Raw genomic sequence first — 18,525 nt, 5'->3', positions numbered from 1 at the left:
CCACCACCACTGTCCAGACCAGCACCTCTCCTCCGGGCTCCACGGTAGTTAGCAGTCCGCCCACACCTGTGCCGGGCACCGCCACAATGGTCACCAGTCCTAGCAAGACAAGCACAGGTCCCATTTCTACTTCTTTGTCCACCACGGCTGCCACCATGTCCCCTGGGGCCACCTCCTCTCCACAACCTACGATTCCAACTACTGTCACCATCACCTCCTCTCCCACCACGGTGGCCAGCACTTCCTCTGCTACTATCCCGCTCACCACCACAGCTGGGACCTCTGCCACCAGGGCCAGCAGTGCTGCCACCTCTCCTGGTACCACCACCACCACCTCAAGTCCTTCCACGGGGGCCACGTCTTCCTCGGCCCCCGGCCCACATGCCACCACCTCGGGACCCACGTCTACCCAGGGGACCACGCCTGCAACGCTGAGTCCTCCCACTGGCACTGCAGTGACCAGCCCCTCTGCAGCCCCTACGACCCCCACCTCAACTGGGTCGCCCACCCCAACACCAGCCACGTCCACCCCAGCCACCTCCTCTCCCACCACCACGGCCCAGACCAGCACCTCAGCTCCGGGCTCCACGGCAGCTAGCACTCCAACCACACCTGTGTCGGGCACCGCCACAACGGTCACCATTCACAGCGCAACCAGCACAGGTCCCATTTCTCCTTCTCTGGCCACCACGGCTGCCACGACATCCCCCGTGGCCACCTCGTCTTCACAACCTAACATTCCCGGCACGACGACCATCACCTCCTCTCCTACCACGGAGGCCAGCACTTCATCTGCCACGATCCCGCTCACCACCACAGCTGGGACCTCTGCCACCGGGGCCAGCACTGCCGTCAGCACTCCAGGTCCCACCACCACGCCTCCCACCTCTTCCACAGCGCTCACGTCTTCCTCGGTCCCTGGACAGGACGCCACCACCTCGGGACCCACGCTTACTGAGGGAACCACACCTGCAACACCGGGTCCTCCCACTGGGACTGCAGTGACCAGCCCCTCTGGAGCCCCCACCACCACCACCTCAACTGGGGCGCCCACACCCACTACACCCACGTCCACCCCAGTCACCTCCTCTCCCACCACCACTGTCCAGACCAGCACCTCTCCTCCGGGCTCCACGGTAGTTAGCAGTCCGCCCACACCTGTGCCGGGCACCGCCACAATGGTCACCAGTCCTAGCAAGACAAGCACAGGTCCCATTTCTACTTCTTTGTCCAGCACGGCTGCCACCATGTCCCCTGGGGCCACCTCCTCTCCACAACCTACGATTCCAACTACTGTCACCATCACCTCCTCTCCCACCACGGTGGCCAGCACTTCCTCTGCTACTATCCCGCTCACCACCACAGCTGGGACCTCTGCCACCGGGGCCAGCAGTGCTGCCACCTCTCCTGGTGCCACCACCACCACCTCAAGTCCTTCCACGGGGGCCACGTCTTCCTCGGCCCCCGGCCCACATGCCACCACCTCGGGACCCACGTCTACCCAGGGGACCACGCCTGCAACGCCGAGTCCTCCCACTGGCACTGCAGTGACCAGCCCCTCTGCAGCCCCTACGACCCCCACCTCAACTGGGTCGCCCACCCCAACACCAGCCACGTCCACCCCAGCCACCTCCTCTCCCACCACCACGGCCCAGACCAGCACCTCAGCTCCGGGCTCCACGGCAGCTAGCACTCCAACCACACCTGTGTCGGGCACCGCCACAACGGTCACCATTCACAGCGCAACCAGCACAGGTCCCATTTCTCCTTCTCTGGCCACCACGGCTGCCACGACATCCCCCGTGGCCACCTCGTCTTCACAACCTAACATTCCCGGCACGACGACCATCACCTCCTCTCCTACCACGGAGGCCAGCACTTCATCTGCCACGATCCCGCTCACCACCACAGCTGGGACCTCTGCCACCGGGGCCAGCACTGCCGTCAGCACTCCAGGTCCCACCACCACGCCTCCCACCTCTTCCACAGCGCTCACGTCTTCCTCGGTCCCTGGACTGGACGCCACCACCTCGGGACCCACGCTTACTGAGGGAACCACACCTGCAACACCAGGTCCTCCCACGGGCAGCACGGTGACCAGCCCCTCTGGAGCCCCCACTACCCCCACCTCAACTGGGGCGCCCACCCCAACTACACCCACGTCCACCCCAGCCACCTCCTCTCCCACCGCCATGGCCCAGACCGGCTCCTCTCCTCCGGGGTCCACGGTAGTTAGCAGTCCACCCACACCTGTGCCGGGCACCGCCACCACTGTCACCAGTCCCAGCAAGACCAGCACAGGTCCCATTTCTCCTTCTCTGGCCACCACGGCTCCCACGACATCCCCCGGGGCCAGTTCATCTCCACTACCTACCATTCCATCCACCATCTCCATCACCTCCTCTCCCACCACGCAGGCCAGCACTTCATCTGCTACGATCCCGCTCACCACCACAGCTGGGCTCTCTTCCACCGGGAGCCACACTGCTGCCACCTCTCTTGCTGCCACCACCACACCTTCAAGCATTCCTACCGGGACCACGTCTTCTTTGGCCCCTGGGCCAGGCGCCACCACCTCTGCACCCACGTCTACCCAGGGAACCACGCCTGCAACGCCGGGCCCTCCCACGGGCACCCTGGCGACCAGCTCCTCTGGGACCCCCACGACCTACACCTCAACTGGGGCGCCCTCCTCAACTCCAGGCACGGCGTCCATGACCACCTCCTCTCCACAACCTACCACCACCACCGCCACCACCATTACCTCCTCTCCCACCACCGAGGGCGGCACTTCCCCTGCTACCATCCCGCTCACCACCACAGCTGGGACCTCTCCCACTGGGAGCCACACTGCTGCCACCTCTCCTGGTGCCACCACCTCACCCCCAAGCACTTCCACTGGGGCCACGTCTTCCTCAGCCCCTGGGCCAGACGCCACCAGCTCGGGACCCACGCCTACTGAGGGAACAATGCCTGCAACGCCGAGTCCTCCCACTGGGACTGCAGTGACCAGCCCCTCTGGAGCCCCCACCACCACCACCTCAACTGGGGCGCCCACACCCACTACACCCACGTCCACCCCAGTCACCTCCTCTCCCACCACCACTGTCCAGACCAGCACCTCTCCTCCGGGCTCCACGGTAGTTAGCAGTCCGCCCACACCTGTGCCGGGCACCGCCACAATGGTCACCAGTCCTAGCAAGACAAGCACAGGTCCCATTTCTACTTCTTTGTCCACCACGGCTGCCACCATGTCCCCTGGGGCCACCTCCTCTCCACAACCTACGATTCCAACTACTGTCACCATCACCTCCTCTCCCACCACGGTGGCCAGCACTTCCTCTGCTACTATCCCGCTCACCACCACAGCTGGGACCTCTGCCACTGGGGCCAGCAGTGCTGCCACCTCTCCTGGTGCCACCACCACCACCTCAAGTCCTTCCACGGGGGCCACGTCTTCCTCGGCCCCCGGCCCACATGCCACCACCTCGGGACCCACGTCTACCCAGGGGACCACGCCTGCAACGCCGAGTCCTCCCACTGGCACTGCAGTGACCAGCCCCTCTGCAGCCCCTACGACCCCCACCTCAACTGGGTCGCCCACCCCAACACCAGCCACGTCCACCCCAGCCACCTCCTCTCCCACCACCACGGCCCAGACCAGCACCTCATCTCCAGGCTCAACTGCAAGTAGCAGTCCACCCAGCCCTGTGCCTGGCACCACCAGCAGTATCGCCACTACCAGCTGGTCGAGCTCAGCTGCTACTTCCTCCCCATTTCTTCCTACCAGTACTCTGGTCCCTTCTTCCACTGCAGTCAGCTCTCCCTCTCCCCCAGCGTTCACCACTCTCTCCACAGTGCCTTCCTCCACTCCTTCACCTCTGCCTACTAGTACTCTCTCTACTACTGTCCTCACCACCCAGTTTACCTCCCCATTGTCCACCCCTCTTTTCCACTCAACTACCCGTGTTAGTACAAGACCCATTACACCAAGCGTCACCTCTCCCACAGTGCCCACGTCCTCTACTCTCTCGACCACTTCCAGCGTTACGTCTAGGACCACCGTGACGACCACCACTACCGTTCCAACTACCACAAGAGGTACGTGATTCCTCTATTTAAAAAAAGTTTTTTTAAATGATACTTCCCCATCTTTTTTCCCCCATCTTCCCTTTTTCTATTTCCTCTTTTTCTTTCCATCTCAGTATCTTTCCATATTTGACTTTTTCACATCCTTTCTTCTCATTTTCATTTTATTTGATAATTATAATCGTTTTTTTCATTGATTATTCTGCACACTAAGGTTGACCTTTTCCGTTTGGGTGATTCAGTTTTGGAGGAGAATGGTATACCCAGAGTGTTCAGGAGTACCTTTGGCCAGTTTTTCTCTCTGCACATTCTCTTCCAGTTTTGTTCCATTTTTCTTCAGCTAGTATACTTACTTTTTCAGTTTGGCATTTTCCCTTCATACCCTTGAGGTTTTCTCCATCCTTATATTTCATCTTCTCCTGACTCTAGAACTTTGACTTGTGTTTCTTTACTCTGCTTTTGATGAGATGTCCCTGACCTCACCTTTTCTCTTAGAATGTCATTTCCCATTTCTTTATTATGTCTATTATATAATGTAAGACATGCCTGGGTTATTTCTCAGATCAGCAAAGTATTTTTGTCTTTTTACATAATATATACTAATTAAAATACTTGAAAGCTTTCATTGACTTAGATTCTCAGGGGCATTCTCACAGATTTGTGATCTTTCTCCTGGAGCATTACCCAATGCATGTTCAACTGATGAAAATGAAGGGAAGTTCTTCCTCTTTTGGCTACTACATTTTCTGATAACTTTGTAATTTCTTCCTTTATTAAGTTCTTAAGTTATCTGGGTTCTGCCCAGTTGTTTTGATCTCCTTGACTCTTTGGTTTTCAGATAAGGGCCCCAAGGTTCTTCAGGTTGGAAACCTGGGCCTTTTATCTGTAGAAAGACCCATAGGTATTGTCTTAGTCCATTTGTGTTGCTGTGACACATTGCCTGACACTTGGTAAAGAATAAGAGAAAGGTTTTTATTTGGTTCATGATTCTGGTGAGTGGAACAGCATGGAGCTGGCATCTGGTCATGCTTTCCCTCACTGCATCCCAATATGAAGGGTAAGTGGAAGCAGTACCAGGTACACGCAGAAGGGGCATATATGTAAACCAGGAAGCAGGAACATGGGGATGTGCCAGCCTTGCTTTTTGATAACAATCCTCTTGAGGGAACTAATCCCTTCTTGTGAGACCCTACGCACTCTGCCAGATGAGCATTAATCCATTCATGAGGATGGAGCCCAGATGGACCTAGTGAGCTTCTATGAGGCCTTACCTCCTAAAGGTCCCACCACTAAATGGGGGACCGACACTCTAGCACATGCATATTTGGGGGACATGCTTTAAACCACGAGGGTGTTGCACAAAATCTGCCAGGGAGCTGTACTACCGTGCGGCTCACCACTGGTGTTGGTCACCACTCTGGAGGCTGATGGTGTCCATCACTGTCCTCTTTCTTTTCCCCAGAGGCTGCACTTTCCTTTAGACTGTTGGGCAACAGGTGAATATACCCAAACTGTGCTTGAGCCCTTTCATCAGCTCTGAGCATCTTCAGTAATGAGAGGAATAGGGAGAAAAATGAATTGAGTTAGAATTTATGGCTCTCCAGCGTGCCAGGACCCTTGACTTAGAGGCTCCGGGAGCTGTGGTCCCTGCTCTCTGAGTGGTGAGGTTAAAACAGAAAGCATCTTTGCAGAGAGTACACATACTGCATGTGCATTCCTGGTCAAAATACCCTGAATTCTGCTCTACATGGGCACAGCAATATTCCAGAAAAGTCAAAAGACAGCAGAGCTCTAGATTTTGCAGGTTGATTGGCATGGATCACCAAGAGCTGTCAATGTGTCAATAACCACCTCCTGTCCTTTTATTTATTTATTTATTTATTTATTTTGGTACCAGGGATCAAACCTTGGGGTGCTAAACCACTGAGCCACATCCCAGAACTTTTTATTTATTTATTTATTTTTGTTTTGAGACATGGTCTTGCTAAGTTACTGAGAGCTTTGCTAAGTTGCTGGGGCTGGGCCTCGAACTTGCGATCCTCTTGCATCAGCCTCCCAAGTCACTGGAATTACAGTTGTGCCCCACCGTACCCAGCTCCTGCTTCTGTCTTTTTATGCTGTATCTATACTTCTCCTCAAGCTCCATGAGCCAGGAAATATGAGAAGCATCCTAAACAAATATAACAATAAGGAGCTCTTCTGAAGCAGGTGCTGAGGGACAATGACCACGTTCATTCTCAACCATCGTGGAATCTCTATCGGTCCAATTCCCTGGGCTCTCTTATTCTGTCTCTTGTTTTCGCTTCCTCAGCTCTGATGGTGCCGTTCACCTCTCACAACCCCCGGTTTCTCCTTCCTCATGTGCTGAACTCTGAGAGGGGGCTCCAGGCTGCCTCTGACAGGTCCCAGTCTCTTTCTGCCTCACTTCTCCTGCCCATAAAGTGGGGATGATACTAACTCACCAGCACACCCCAGGGTCTCGCGAGTGTATCCCATTAGACAGCATCTTTGAAAACACATCCCCACTGTAACATGCCGTGCAAATACATGTGGTTGACCAGGGCCTTCTCCCTTTCAGTGATCTGCCTCAATGGAGGGATATGGACAGGAGAGGCCTGTGAGTGTCCCACAGGCTTCACAGGAGATCAATGTCAGCACGTGGTCAATGTCTGCCTGAATGGAGGCTTCTGGGATGGGCTGAAGTGTCAGTGCACCAGCCTCTACTACGGGCCGCTGTGTGAGACTGTGGTGGAGAGCATCGAGATCGGTACGTGAGACCTCAGAGCTTTCCTGACCCCAATGCCACGCCCAGTGTGTCCACACGAGGCACCGGTTCCTGTCCCATTGTGGTGTGGGGCAGGGAACATGGTCTCTTTTGGAATAGATAGTAATCTAGTGGTAAGAAAGTTAAAACCATTTTTTTTTTTTTTTTGTGGTGCTGGGGATCGAACCCAGGGCCTTGTGCTTGCAAGGCAAGCACTCTGCCGACTGAGCTATCTCCCCAGCCCCTAAAACCATTTTTAAATGACTAAAATAAGATGGTATTTTGGAACAAAATACAAATTTGGCCTAGAATTTTACCATAAAATGCAATACAGATGGTTCCTGACTCATGATCGTTCAACTTAGGATTTGGGGACTTTATATTGGTGCCAAAGGGATACACATTCAGTAGGAACCATATTTCAAAGATGGAAGATGGAGCTTTTCCGGATATCAGGAATACTCCCTCTGGAGAAGCTGAGCTTTAGCTCCCAATCAGCCCCATGATCATCTGGGGGTGCAGGGGAATGACTGGCACCCTACAGTGCTGCCGAGTTATGACTTCCTGTGGGTTAGAGGATGCAATGCATTTCAGTTTATTTCTGATGGGTTTATCCAGATGTAACCTCGTCATAAATTGAGGAATGTCTGTGTACGACAGAGTACAAGGCAACATGGGTAGAGAATATAAAATCCAAGGCCAAGATTCAAGCTCCATCCCTCATCCCTGAGAAGTAGAGCACACTTAGCTCTCTTTCTAGGGGACAGAGGGTCAGGGGAGACCCAGGTCACTCCTTCCACCCGGGGTGGGCTTCTGGGGGGTGCAGGTCTCCTTGGTAAAGAGTTCAGAGGTGGTGCTTGCTCAGTAAGTGGTTCTCCTGTCTGCTTTCCTCCAGAGCCACCACCACAGACTGTCACTGCCCAAATGGAAATGACCGTGACAGTGACTAATGAGGAGTACAGTGATAATCTACAGAACCGGTCTTCGGAGGAATTCAAGAGGTTCAATGACACATTCACAAAACAGGTAACCCTGGGCGAGCAAGTTCCCCCAGGGAGGAATCGGGAGGGGTTAGGTAAGCAGCTGAGGGCTGTTTTCTTGTTGGACTTGTGAGTTCTCAGCTCCCCCACAGCCTCAGGACTTGCTAAGGAGGTTGGACACAGAGGAAAACAACTTCCTCTGGAGGCTGATGGGCAGAGCTGGTCCCTGGGAAGAAACCTTTCCACTCCAGTGGGAACTGGGGAAGAGGACCGAGGGCTGCTGAGGGACAGGGCAGCCATCCTCTGCCCTCCTGACATTCCACGGAAAGGCTCAGCAGGCCCCGAGTTGGGACCTCTAGGATGATATAGTGACCCCTTGTCTTTCAGATGCAAATCATTTATTCTGGAATCCCCGAGTATGATGGAGTCAACATCACAGGGTTGAGGTGCGTATCTGGGCAGGGCCTTTGGAGTGGAGACAAGTATCATAATTATACAGGCCATTAGGACCACGCGGTCTGTACCAGCCTGCTAGGGCTGCCATGGTGGAGCACATGGACTCGGGGTTTCAACAACAGAAAGTGATTTCTCACCGTTCTGAAGGCCGGAAGTCCAAAGTGAAGGTGTGGGCAGCCTTGGAGTCTCCTGAGACATTTCTCCTTGGTTTGCAGATGGTCACCTTCCCGCTGGGTCCTCACCTGGCCTTTTCTCTGCATGCGTATCTTGGCTGTCTCTTTATTCAAATTTCCCCTTCTTATAAGGACAACAATCAAGTTGAATTAGGGTTCATTCCAACAGCCTCACTTTTTTTTTTTTTTTTTTTTTGCGGTGCTGGGGATTTGAACCTAGGGCCTTGTGCTCGCCAGGCAAGCACTCTACCAACTGAGCTATATCCCCAGCCCCCTACAGCCCCATTTTAACATCACCTGGTCCCGTCCTGAGGGTTGGGGTTAGAGCTGCAACACATGAATTGAGGGGGCTGATATAACACCATTCACCCCCTAACACCTCTCATGGAGGATTTCACATCCTTTTCCCCACTGGAAGTTTATAAGGAGTGAGGGAGGCCAGCTGGGCTGTTCCCCTTGCACAGATGAAAAACCGAGGCTCAGGGAGATGCAGCAACTTACCTGAGGGGTCACTTACAGAGTGGCAGAGCCAAGATTCAAACAGAAACCTGGTATGTTAGGAACAGATGATCTGGAGAACTCGAAGCCGCCGTGTGAGTGAGGGATACCCTGTTAGTCTTCAGAGATGAGGCAAATAACTGAGACTGAGGAGGGAGGCACCCAGGGAAAAAGCTTCCAAGTGCACGCAGTCCTGCATTCACCTACTCGCCAACAGGGCTGGCATGAGTCCCCTGGATCGCCCATGGGTCATGAGGAAACTCTCTTCTCATGGTTTAGCTGAACCATGACGAACCGTTTTCATAAGGATCTTAAAACAGCATTGCTATTTGTGTGTGTGTGGCGCTGGGGACCGAACCCAGCAACCTGGGCATGCTAGGCAAGTGCTTTACCAACTGACCTACATCCCCGGCCCTAGGATCCTAAAACCAATAGCAAATAGAACAAAATGCCCACAAAAACAAGTGCATTGACCTGCATGGTTGTCTTTCTCGCTCAAGTCTAACTTGGAAGCTCTCTTAGACCTGAGCTCCTTCCCCAAGTAGGACCGGCGGGCTCCCTGTGGGCTCCCAAGCTTCACTCACGCAGGTGCCCTGGCAGCTGTAGGCAGCTCTCCTGTCTGAGAAAAGCACCTTCTCTCTGGTCCACGCACTTCTTTTCCTGGACTAGCCTGCACATGACCCCGAAGGCCTCCTCTGTTCCGTGGGTGGTGGTGACGAGGAAGGGGGCTCTGTAGCGAGAGTCCTGGGGATTTTTCTCTCCCAGTCCCTCTTTATCGCTCAGGGGAGGGACTTTTGAGGCTTTGGGTCAGCAGCTTTAAGTTTCCGGCTTTAAGTTCCCAGCCAGCTGCCTGAAGGCGTCCCTGGGGTGCCCTCCCTGGACTGACCCAAGATCTGGCTCGGGGATCCCTCCGCAGATCCCTCCGTGGGTCCCTCCGTGAGTCCCTCCAGGGGTCCCTCCGTGAGTCCCTCCAGGGGTCCCTCCAGAGGTCCCTCCGCAGGTCCGTCTCCCCGCCCCCAGGGATCATGTTGCAGCACCCCCCCCCCCCCCACGTATCCCGCCGCAGGTCCCCCACCCAGGGATTCCTCCGCCGGTCGCTCCAGGGATCCCTCCGCAAACCTCACAGCACCAGGTTCATCGTATCCTGTGTTCTTTCTACACCACATCTGAGGGCTTCTGGAAAAACAGTAGGAAAGAGGTTTCTGCCAGGGGGCAGCTCTAGGGAAACCTGGGAGAGGAAGGAAGAACCCAGGACCCAGCCCTGCATGCAGCCCCTGAGGACATGAAGCACATGAGGCTCATTGACTAGTCCAAGGTCACCCTTCTGCTTAGGGTTAGTGCCAGGATTTCATCTGCATCTCCTAATTCCTACTATGCCTCTATAAGAGGAAAGGGATAGAGCCTAAAAGATGTCACAGGGACAGTGCCATGGGCGTCATGGGATGGCCACGTCCTCATCGTGAAAGGCAACCTTGAACTGGAGGTCTGGTCCTTTCCAACTCTGATGTCATTCTATGAGTTGTTCTAATGCTATGGTTGTACACGTTGTACGTATAGCCATCCCACTGTGTCTGCGGGTTCTGCATCTGTGGATTCAGCCTAGCTGGGGATTAGAAATATTCTAGAAAAATAATTGTGTTTGTACTGAACATACAGACTTTTCCCCTGTCACATTCCCTAATCAGCGCCATATAACAATTATCTAGTAACATGTACACTGTATAGGTATTGTAAGTAATCTAAAGGTGATTTAAAGTCTGTGGGAGAAAGCGGGGCATGTTTGCGTACACCTCTCCCCCGGCTACTCACGCAGGATCTCTTGAGCCCAGGAGTTTGAGGCCAATCTGGGCAACATGAGATCCCCATATAAAAAGAAGAGCCCGAATGGTAGCGCACACCTACAATCCCATCTACTTCAGGGATGGGGAAGGAGGGTTGCAAGCTTGAAACCAGCCTTGGCAATTTAGGGAGATCCTGTCTTAAAATGGGGTTGGGTGCTGTGGCGCAGGCCTGTAATCCTAGCAGCTCAGGAGGCTGAGACAGGAGGATCGCAAGTTCAAAGTCAGCCTCATCAACTTTGCCAGGCCCTAGCAACATAGAGAAACCCTGTCTCAAAATAAAAATAAAAGGGGCTGGGGATGTAGCTCAGTGGTAAAGTGCCCCTGGGTTCAATCCTCAGTACAATCAATCAATCAGTAAAATTTAAAAGGGCTGGGGTATGTGTAGCTCAGTGACAGAATGCTCCTCGGCTTAATCCCCAGAACTACAAAGAAGGAAAAGGAGAAAGAGAAGAAATGGAAGGAAGGGAGAGAGAGAGAGAGAAAAAGAAATTATATGGGAAAAATTGCATAGGTTCTATGCAAATACTATTTCATTTTATATAAAGGACTTGGGCATCCTCAGATCTTCCTATCTGTTGGGGGGGTGGTCCCTGGAACTAAACTCCAATGGACAATAAGAGATGACTATATTATGATTAATATAATTCTCATATAGTATACATTCTAATAGATCATATCATTTGATTGTTTTACTTGCTGTATTATTCTATGTGTTATTCTTATTTTCTTCTATGAGTATTTCCCCCAAAGCTGCTGTTGACATTTAAGCCTCTCAATATAGCATCAAAAAGTAAAAGGGAAGAGTGCATTCACTTCTAGAATTTAGGAATCTTGGATGGTGAGCCTAGGAGGATTTTCACTGTATTTTAAATCCAGAAAAGACTCCTTCGTCGGGCTCACTTAATCCCTGTGCTCTGCAGCGGGAGCTTGCTGACCGGAAGGCTTTCTGGTTCCTTTTGTAAACACAGGAGATGGCCTTAAAAAACTCCAGGGCTGCATTGTTCTCTTGAGAGTGTTGACCTTGGCTTTTAAACCCTACATAGATTGAACCCTAAATCTTGGGAGAGATTTTTGACTGGAGTTTCAATCTCTGGGTGTTGGAGATGATTTTAGAGTTGACCAAGGTGTGCGATTGGGAAATGATGCACACAAGTGCCTTGGGATTCCTGCATGCCATCTTAAGAGGCCCACAGACCTCCTACAGCCCTTTACCTGTCCCTAGGGAGTCATGACCCCTGAAAGAGCCCCTGCAGTGACCTCCTACCCTGAGGCCAAGGCCCCTTCAGGACACCTCGGTGTCTTGCTGGGTTACATCTAGTGACAGTTTAAGGATGGCTTCTCCATGGTCTCTACCAACATCCATCCACATTGCTGAGGCTCCCTGGAGACTTCCCTCAGGGGCAGGCGACGGGATTTGCCTAGGAGACCTCAGGGAGCAGACGGGGCAGATCCCACCTGGGGAAGGGTGGGCACCAAGGCGGCCACGGAGGATGCTCAAGGCTGTTGTCTCTCCCTCCTCAGGCGCGGCAGTGTGGTGGTGGAGCATGAGGTCATCCTGAAGGCCAAGTACACCCCAGAATACAAGGAAGTCTTCCAGAAGGCCACTGAGGACGTGAAGGAAAAAATCTACAATGCCACCAAAGTGCAAATAAGCAACAATGACAACTGCACAGGTAAGCTCCTGGCTTCCAGGTGAAGGTGTCTTCAGAGTCCTTCATTTCTGTCACCCTTCCCAGCGTCTTGTCCCTGGGAGGTGGAGGGAGCGGGCAGGGAGGGAGATCGCAGCACACTGAAACCCAGGAATCCGCCATTGCTCAGACTGGCAGATTCCAAGAGAACCCTGGAAAGGAGGCTGCAGAGCCGGGTAGAGTCAGGCCATATCCCGCAGGGCACCGGAAGGGTCCAGGACAGTGGGGTCCGCTGAGAAATAAGGTCGAATGTGATTTACTAGCAGTGAATCTTCTAAACATAAACAGAGGTGCAGAGATGGTGGCAGAGGCGGGGGTGAGAGAAAAGGGGCCTGGGGAGCTGCAGGACCCTCGGAGGGGGCAGGTCTGAGAGCTGGAAGAGAGGCTGGCCTCCTCTGCACAGACCCCCCCCACACACGCTTCAGCCCTGTGGGGATGCTGGACAGCTGGTTACAAGAGGCTCCATGTGTCTCCTTCACAGCCCTGTTGTGTTTCAACTCAACTGCCACCAGGGTGCAAAACGTCACCGTCACCCAGTACGACCCTGAAGGTAGGTGACACAGTGGTCAGGAAGGGCTGGAGAAATGAGGGGGCAGTGGGGAGCCAGACAGGGCTCCCGGGGCCCTGGTCACAGCCACCCCTCTGTATCCCTCAGAGGAATGCCGGGAGAAGGCTGGGGAAGAATTTGCTGCCTTCTTCACGGTGGAGTACAAGGACCAGAAACCCTACTGCATCACGCCCTGCATGTCCGGCTTCAGTGCCTCCCTGGACTGCCACTACGGCAAGTGCCAGCTGCAGCGCAGTGGCCCGCAGTGCTAGTGAGTACCCCACCCTCCCCGCAGCCCGGCCCCTTGGGTCTACCCAAGACGCAGTCTGGAGGTCAAGGTCCTGGAACTAGATCCCAGCATCTCCTGAATGTGTCTGGTCACAAAGGTGCATGCATGGCTGAGTCCCCTGGCCAGGTCCAGAGTAGGCTCAGTAGCTGCTCAACCTGGTGTCCTCTCTGCTGGGTGAGACTGAGAGCGGGGCGAGGTCCAGAGGAGCAGAAGGAAGGTCCCAGCTGCAGGAGATTCCCAGTCTGACAGGGTAGACAGGGCCGTGCTTGCTTCCGGGGAGAGAATCACCACCCATGCTATTGAAATAGGGAAAGAAGGCCACACATCACTCTGGGGAGAGAGAGCCCACAAAGCCCAGTCACAGAGGTGCAAAAGCCGAGAAAGACATTGCCCCCCAAAACTGAATGAGAGTGGCAGCCCGGCAAGAACCCCACGGGTGCAGGAAGGAGCCACACGAAGGTGGAGTCCTGAGTGGTTATTCTGGGACAGCTTCCTGGAGGAGAGGAAAAGAACAGGGCTTCAGAGGGCAGCTCCGGGGAGAGGGAGAGCTTCCGAGGGGGAACATGGGCTCCAGATCAGGGACAGGGGACAGCTTTTCAGGACAATTGAAAGTGAGGATCGTTAATGGGCGGGAGGAAGGGTCACCTTGGAGTGCAGCCCAGGGAAGTCCTGGGCTGGGCCAACTGTCTCAAGTCCTGGGTTGGCACTGTAGGCAAAGCCTAGAGGCCTAGAACTGGGTACCTATCCACTGAAGTGCCAGCTCAAGGAGAATGGACTTGGGCTTGGTCCCTCCTCCTGTCCCCACACCCTGGCAGTCTCCTTCCCCTCCCCCTCTTCAGACACCCAGGGGTCAGGCCAGCTCGGAGACTGGCGCTGACTCTGCTCTCTCCCCCACGCCTCTGCCCCGTCTCAGCTGCCTGATCACAGACACTCACTGGTACAGCGGAGAGACCTGTGAGTGGGGCATCCAGAAGAGCCTGGTGTACGGACTCGCGGGGGCAGGCGCCGCGGTGGTGCTGGTGGTCATTGTCGTCCTCTTGGTGTTCACACTCCACTCCAGGAGAGAGGTGAAAAGGTGAGCCACTGCTGCCTCCTCTCCCCTTTCTTCCGGGTCCTGCTCCTCCTCCTCATATCCTTCTGTCCCCGAGGTGAACATCTGGGAGCTGAAAGCAGGGTCACAGCTTGTCCTTGGGTCCTTTCCTCGCTCCCTGATCAGGAGGGGGCCTCCATGTGTTTCTCTCAACAGGCAAAAGTACAGAGTGTCTCAGTTGTATCAGTGGCATGAAGAGGATGATGGTAGATCTGTCCCTGGGACCTTCCGAAACATTGGCTTTGACATCTCCGAAGGTATTGGCACACTCCACTCGACTCAGAACGTTCAAAGCATAGGGACGCACAGAGGGACCAGGGGGAAACACTGGTGCTTGAGGGTGGGACAGGGGCTTGTATACAGTCATTCATGCCTGTAACCTCAGTGAAGTGGGAGGTGGAGGCAGGAGGACTGCAAGTTCGAGGTCAACCTGGGCAACTTAGTGAAACCTTGGGTCAAAATAAAAAATAAAAAGGGCTAGGGTGTAGCTAAGTGGTAGAATACCCCTGGGTTCAATCCCTAGTACCAAAAAAAGGGGGAGAAGGGGAGAGCATTTGCCATCTCCCAAACATTTGGTGCCATATTGGAAACCCTATTTCCACTACTGGTTCCTGCAAGACCCTGGATGGGGCATAAGCATGGGCACTGCTTGGCTCGTCCACTGGGGAGGCACAAGCTACCTGATGGGGTTAGATTTCTCTAGAACACAGAACTGCCTAAGTGGACATAGATTCGTGCCTTGCAGTGAGTGAGCTCATTAACAGGTAAGTTGCATCTCAGCAACTTAGTTTTGTTAGGTTAAATGCACATGTTGAAAAATGAGAAATTATACTCCATTTATGTATGATTTATTGAAATACATAAATGCATTCTACTGTCATGTATAACTAATTAGAATGAATAAATTTAAAGTTCTAGAGATAAAGTCTTTAAATTCTAAAGATGGAAAATCATGGAATAAGAAAACTTCTCAAAGGAGTCTTCAACTTCTAAGAAGGGGAAGGTTGGAATGAGGGAAAAATCTAGCTAATTCATAAAAAGGCAGGAAAGGGGGGGAAAAAAGAAAGACGAGAAGACAAATAGCACAAAATAAGATAGCAGAAAGTATCCAAACCCATCAATAATCATAGAAAATGCAAGTGGATTAAATACTCCAGTTCTAAGGAACGATTAAAAAAAAAAGAACAGAACTAGTTGTTTACTGTGGATGAGAGGCACATGGGAAATAGATGGACAGAGAAAGAATAAAAAGAACATGGAAAAGGAAAATAGAATTGCTAGATCAAATATTTGTTGTTCTCTACATAGCTGTGTTCATTGTGGGAAAGTAATTTTAAGGCAAAAGAGATGAAAAGGATCTACACTGGGAAATGGATTACTCTGTTAGACACAGTCTAACTTGTGTGCCCAGTTGGCACATCTTCAAAAGATGAAAAGCAAAGATTGACCAGACTGTAAGGAAAAATGGACAGGTCCACCAACATGGTGTGAAATTTTAAAACTACCTCTAGTAACTGATTCATCAAATAGACAAAAAGTCATCAAGAACATAGAATTCTTGTACCCAGTTACTGGCAGCCTTAATATAATACAGAATACCATGTTTTCAACAACTGGAGAGAATATAGTCATAACAATAGTATATAGAAAACTCATATGATAGCCACACACAAGGCCACCAAAAAAAAAAAAAAGGCCTCAACAAGTTTCCAAAACAAATGTATAAGTCAGGACTAGAGTATCTAACCACCATGCAAATATTTTAGAAATCAATACCAAAAAATATTTCTGGAAATGAAAACACAAAATTCTATATCTTCAAAAATTATTTAAGTTTCTAAAAAAAAAACTCATGAGCTAAGTAGGGAATCATATGGAAGATTATAAAATACTTGGATCTAAAATACTTGGCATGAGAACTTTGTGGGGTAGTTACAACTATACTCAGAAAGAAATGTACAGCCTCAAAAGACTTGTAGCAGGGAGCTGCCGGGATCAAGTCAGTTAGGTAGTCTTCCATGTTTCCAAGGGTTTTCAGTTTCAAGGGCACAGGATGAACCTCCATTGGGTGAGCAGAAATGAGAGCTTACCTTCCTAACCACCTGTCTCTGTGGGACTTTCTCCTCCTCTAGAAAGAGATTACGATCACTTGGACTCCATCTATAGTAACTTCCAGGCCTCCCTGAGTCACATAGACCCTGCAAAAAAGGTAAGAACAGCCCAGGTGAGACTCACCTCCCTCCACTCCGAGGTGCCATCTTCCCCAGTACACAGTAGGACCTTCAGTACATAGAGCCATGTGTATGGTTTGTTGGTCCAGGCAATCATCCCCAACTTCACTGCCAGGAAATGAGCATAACTCTGGAGGGCAGTAGGTCAGAGAGATGAAGCGAGGTGGAATCTACCTTCCCTTGGCTCCCTCTGTGATTTCCTCTACTGTGAGTATGTCCATGATGGTCAATTTATTTAGTTGTTTTAATTTTTAAGCAAGCATCAACGTCAGAACAATAGTACAATAAATACTTATATGCCTCATCCAGTTAGTGATGTTGAACATGCCTCCATGGTTTCTTTCTTCACACCTACCTATCAATTCATTCAATCCTTGAGACTCAGGAGGCTGAGACAGGAGGATTGCAAGTTCGAGGCCAGCTTCAGACACGTAATGATTCTCTCAGCAACTTAGGGAGACCATGTTTCAAAATAAAAGGGGCAGCGGATGTAGGTGGTGGCAAAGTACCCCTCAAGTCAATCCCCAATACCAAAAAAAAAAACAAAAAAAGGAAGAAAAAAAAGAAATTTTTTTTTGCTAAGCCATTTGGAAGTCAATTGCAAACATTATGACATTCTTTCCCTAAACACCTCTGCACATGTTCCCAAATACCATTATTATACCAAATAAGTTGATAATAATTCCACAATATTATCCAATAACCAATTTTCCCAACTGATCAAAAGGCATCTTTTATAATTGTTCTCTTTTTCATATACAAATTTCACTTGCTGAATTTTGTTGTCTCTTTGGTCTTTGTATCTAGAACTGACTCTTGCTTTCAAATATGTATTGTGTATTTTTGAAAGAGCCTAGGATGGTTGTCTCCAGGAGGGGCCCATACTCTGTATTTGCCTGATTATTTTCTTGTGTTGTCATTTAACTTGTCCTTCAGGCCTCTGTAGTTCCTACATACTAGAGGCTAGGTCTAGAGGCTTGATTAACTTCAGCTTAAACATTTCATTGTCTTAGATAATGTTATTGCTTCACCTAAGAGAAACACAACATCAGGTTGCCCCATGGAAACTGAGGCCACAGTTGGTCCCTGGGGAGAAGGTGACCACTTCTTAATGACCTCATTAATATTATTTCAATGGGTGGATATTTGAGGTCAGAGGGGACACCATGTGTGTTTGGCTTCAGGTACTGTACTTCCCAGAAAGAGAGAGAGAAAGCAAATCTTGGGGCAAAAATGAAATCCCTGGCCAGGCCGCGTGTGCGCCTGCCTGACCAGGGAGGGAACATGCAATGTGTTTGTGCTGGATTCCAGGTAATAGGACAAGTTCAAAGCTGAGCATTTTCTTAGGCCCAAGCCTCTAATGCTTCCAAAACCCAATTCCTCATGGGCCCAGCCCTCATTTAATTTTTTCTCTTTTCAGGTCAAAATTCAGAGGCCCCAGGTGGTAATGACATCATTGTAAATAGAAGCAGTTTTGTGTGGAGCTGTGGGGTCTGGGAGTGAGGAGACCCCAGTTGGGCTAAGCTTGGTGGAACATTTCCCCATGGAGAGCTCCCCAGGAGCTTGAAGGGAAACGGCCCCTGTACTTACCAAGGAGGCAGAGGAGAGAGAAACAGCAAACTCAGTGTCCTCTTGTAAACTCGTTCAGAAGCACCATGGAGGATCAAGGGAGCTTGTCATGATGCCAAGCCAGGACTTCTTCCCATTTCCTGGGAGGTTCTTTTAAGCGCTCCAGCCACGTTCAGCACCAAGGACAGCGCTCGGCCTACTGGCTTGCGGCTGTGATCGCTTCCACCCGGGACTGCACGTCGCAATCTACAAAAGGCTCGTCTAAGGATTACTGCATCCCATTTCGTGAAAAGCATCTATTTAAAAATAC

General features: G+C 51.6%; 1 protein-coding gene across 1 annotated transcript; it reads left to right on the top strand.

Annotated features, from left to right (window-relative positions):
• Positions 1 to 6,621: 6,621 nt before the first annotated feature.
• On the top strand, positions 6,622 to 18,108 carry Muc17 (mucin 17, cell surface associated). The gene is made up of 10 exons (XM_047534136.1): positions 6,622 to 6,856; positions 7,749 to 7,879; positions 8,221 to 8,279; positions 12,323 to 12,474; positions 12,971 to 13,039; positions 13,145 to 13,307; positions 14,239 to 14,400; positions 14,572 to 14,672; positions 16,548 to 16,624; positions 18,067 to 18,108. The coding sequence occupies exons 1-10, from the start codon at positions 6,622 to 6,624 to the stop codon at positions 18,106 to 18,108; spliced, it is 1,191 nt and encodes a 396-aa protein (XP_047390092.1).
• Positions 18,109 to 18,525: the final 417 nt, after the last annotated feature.

This window comes from Sciurus carolinensis, chromosome 18 (assembly GCF_902686445.1).
Source record: "Sciurus carolinensis chromosome 18, mSciCar1.2, whole genome shotgun sequence".
In the NCBI taxonomy this organism is placed as follows: domain Eukaryota; kingdom Metazoa; phylum Chordata; class Mammalia; order Rodentia; family Sciuridae; genus Sciurus; species Sciurus carolinensis.
Note: the sequence above shows the minus strand (reverse complement) of the source record. Positions and strands in the feature narration are given on the sequence as shown.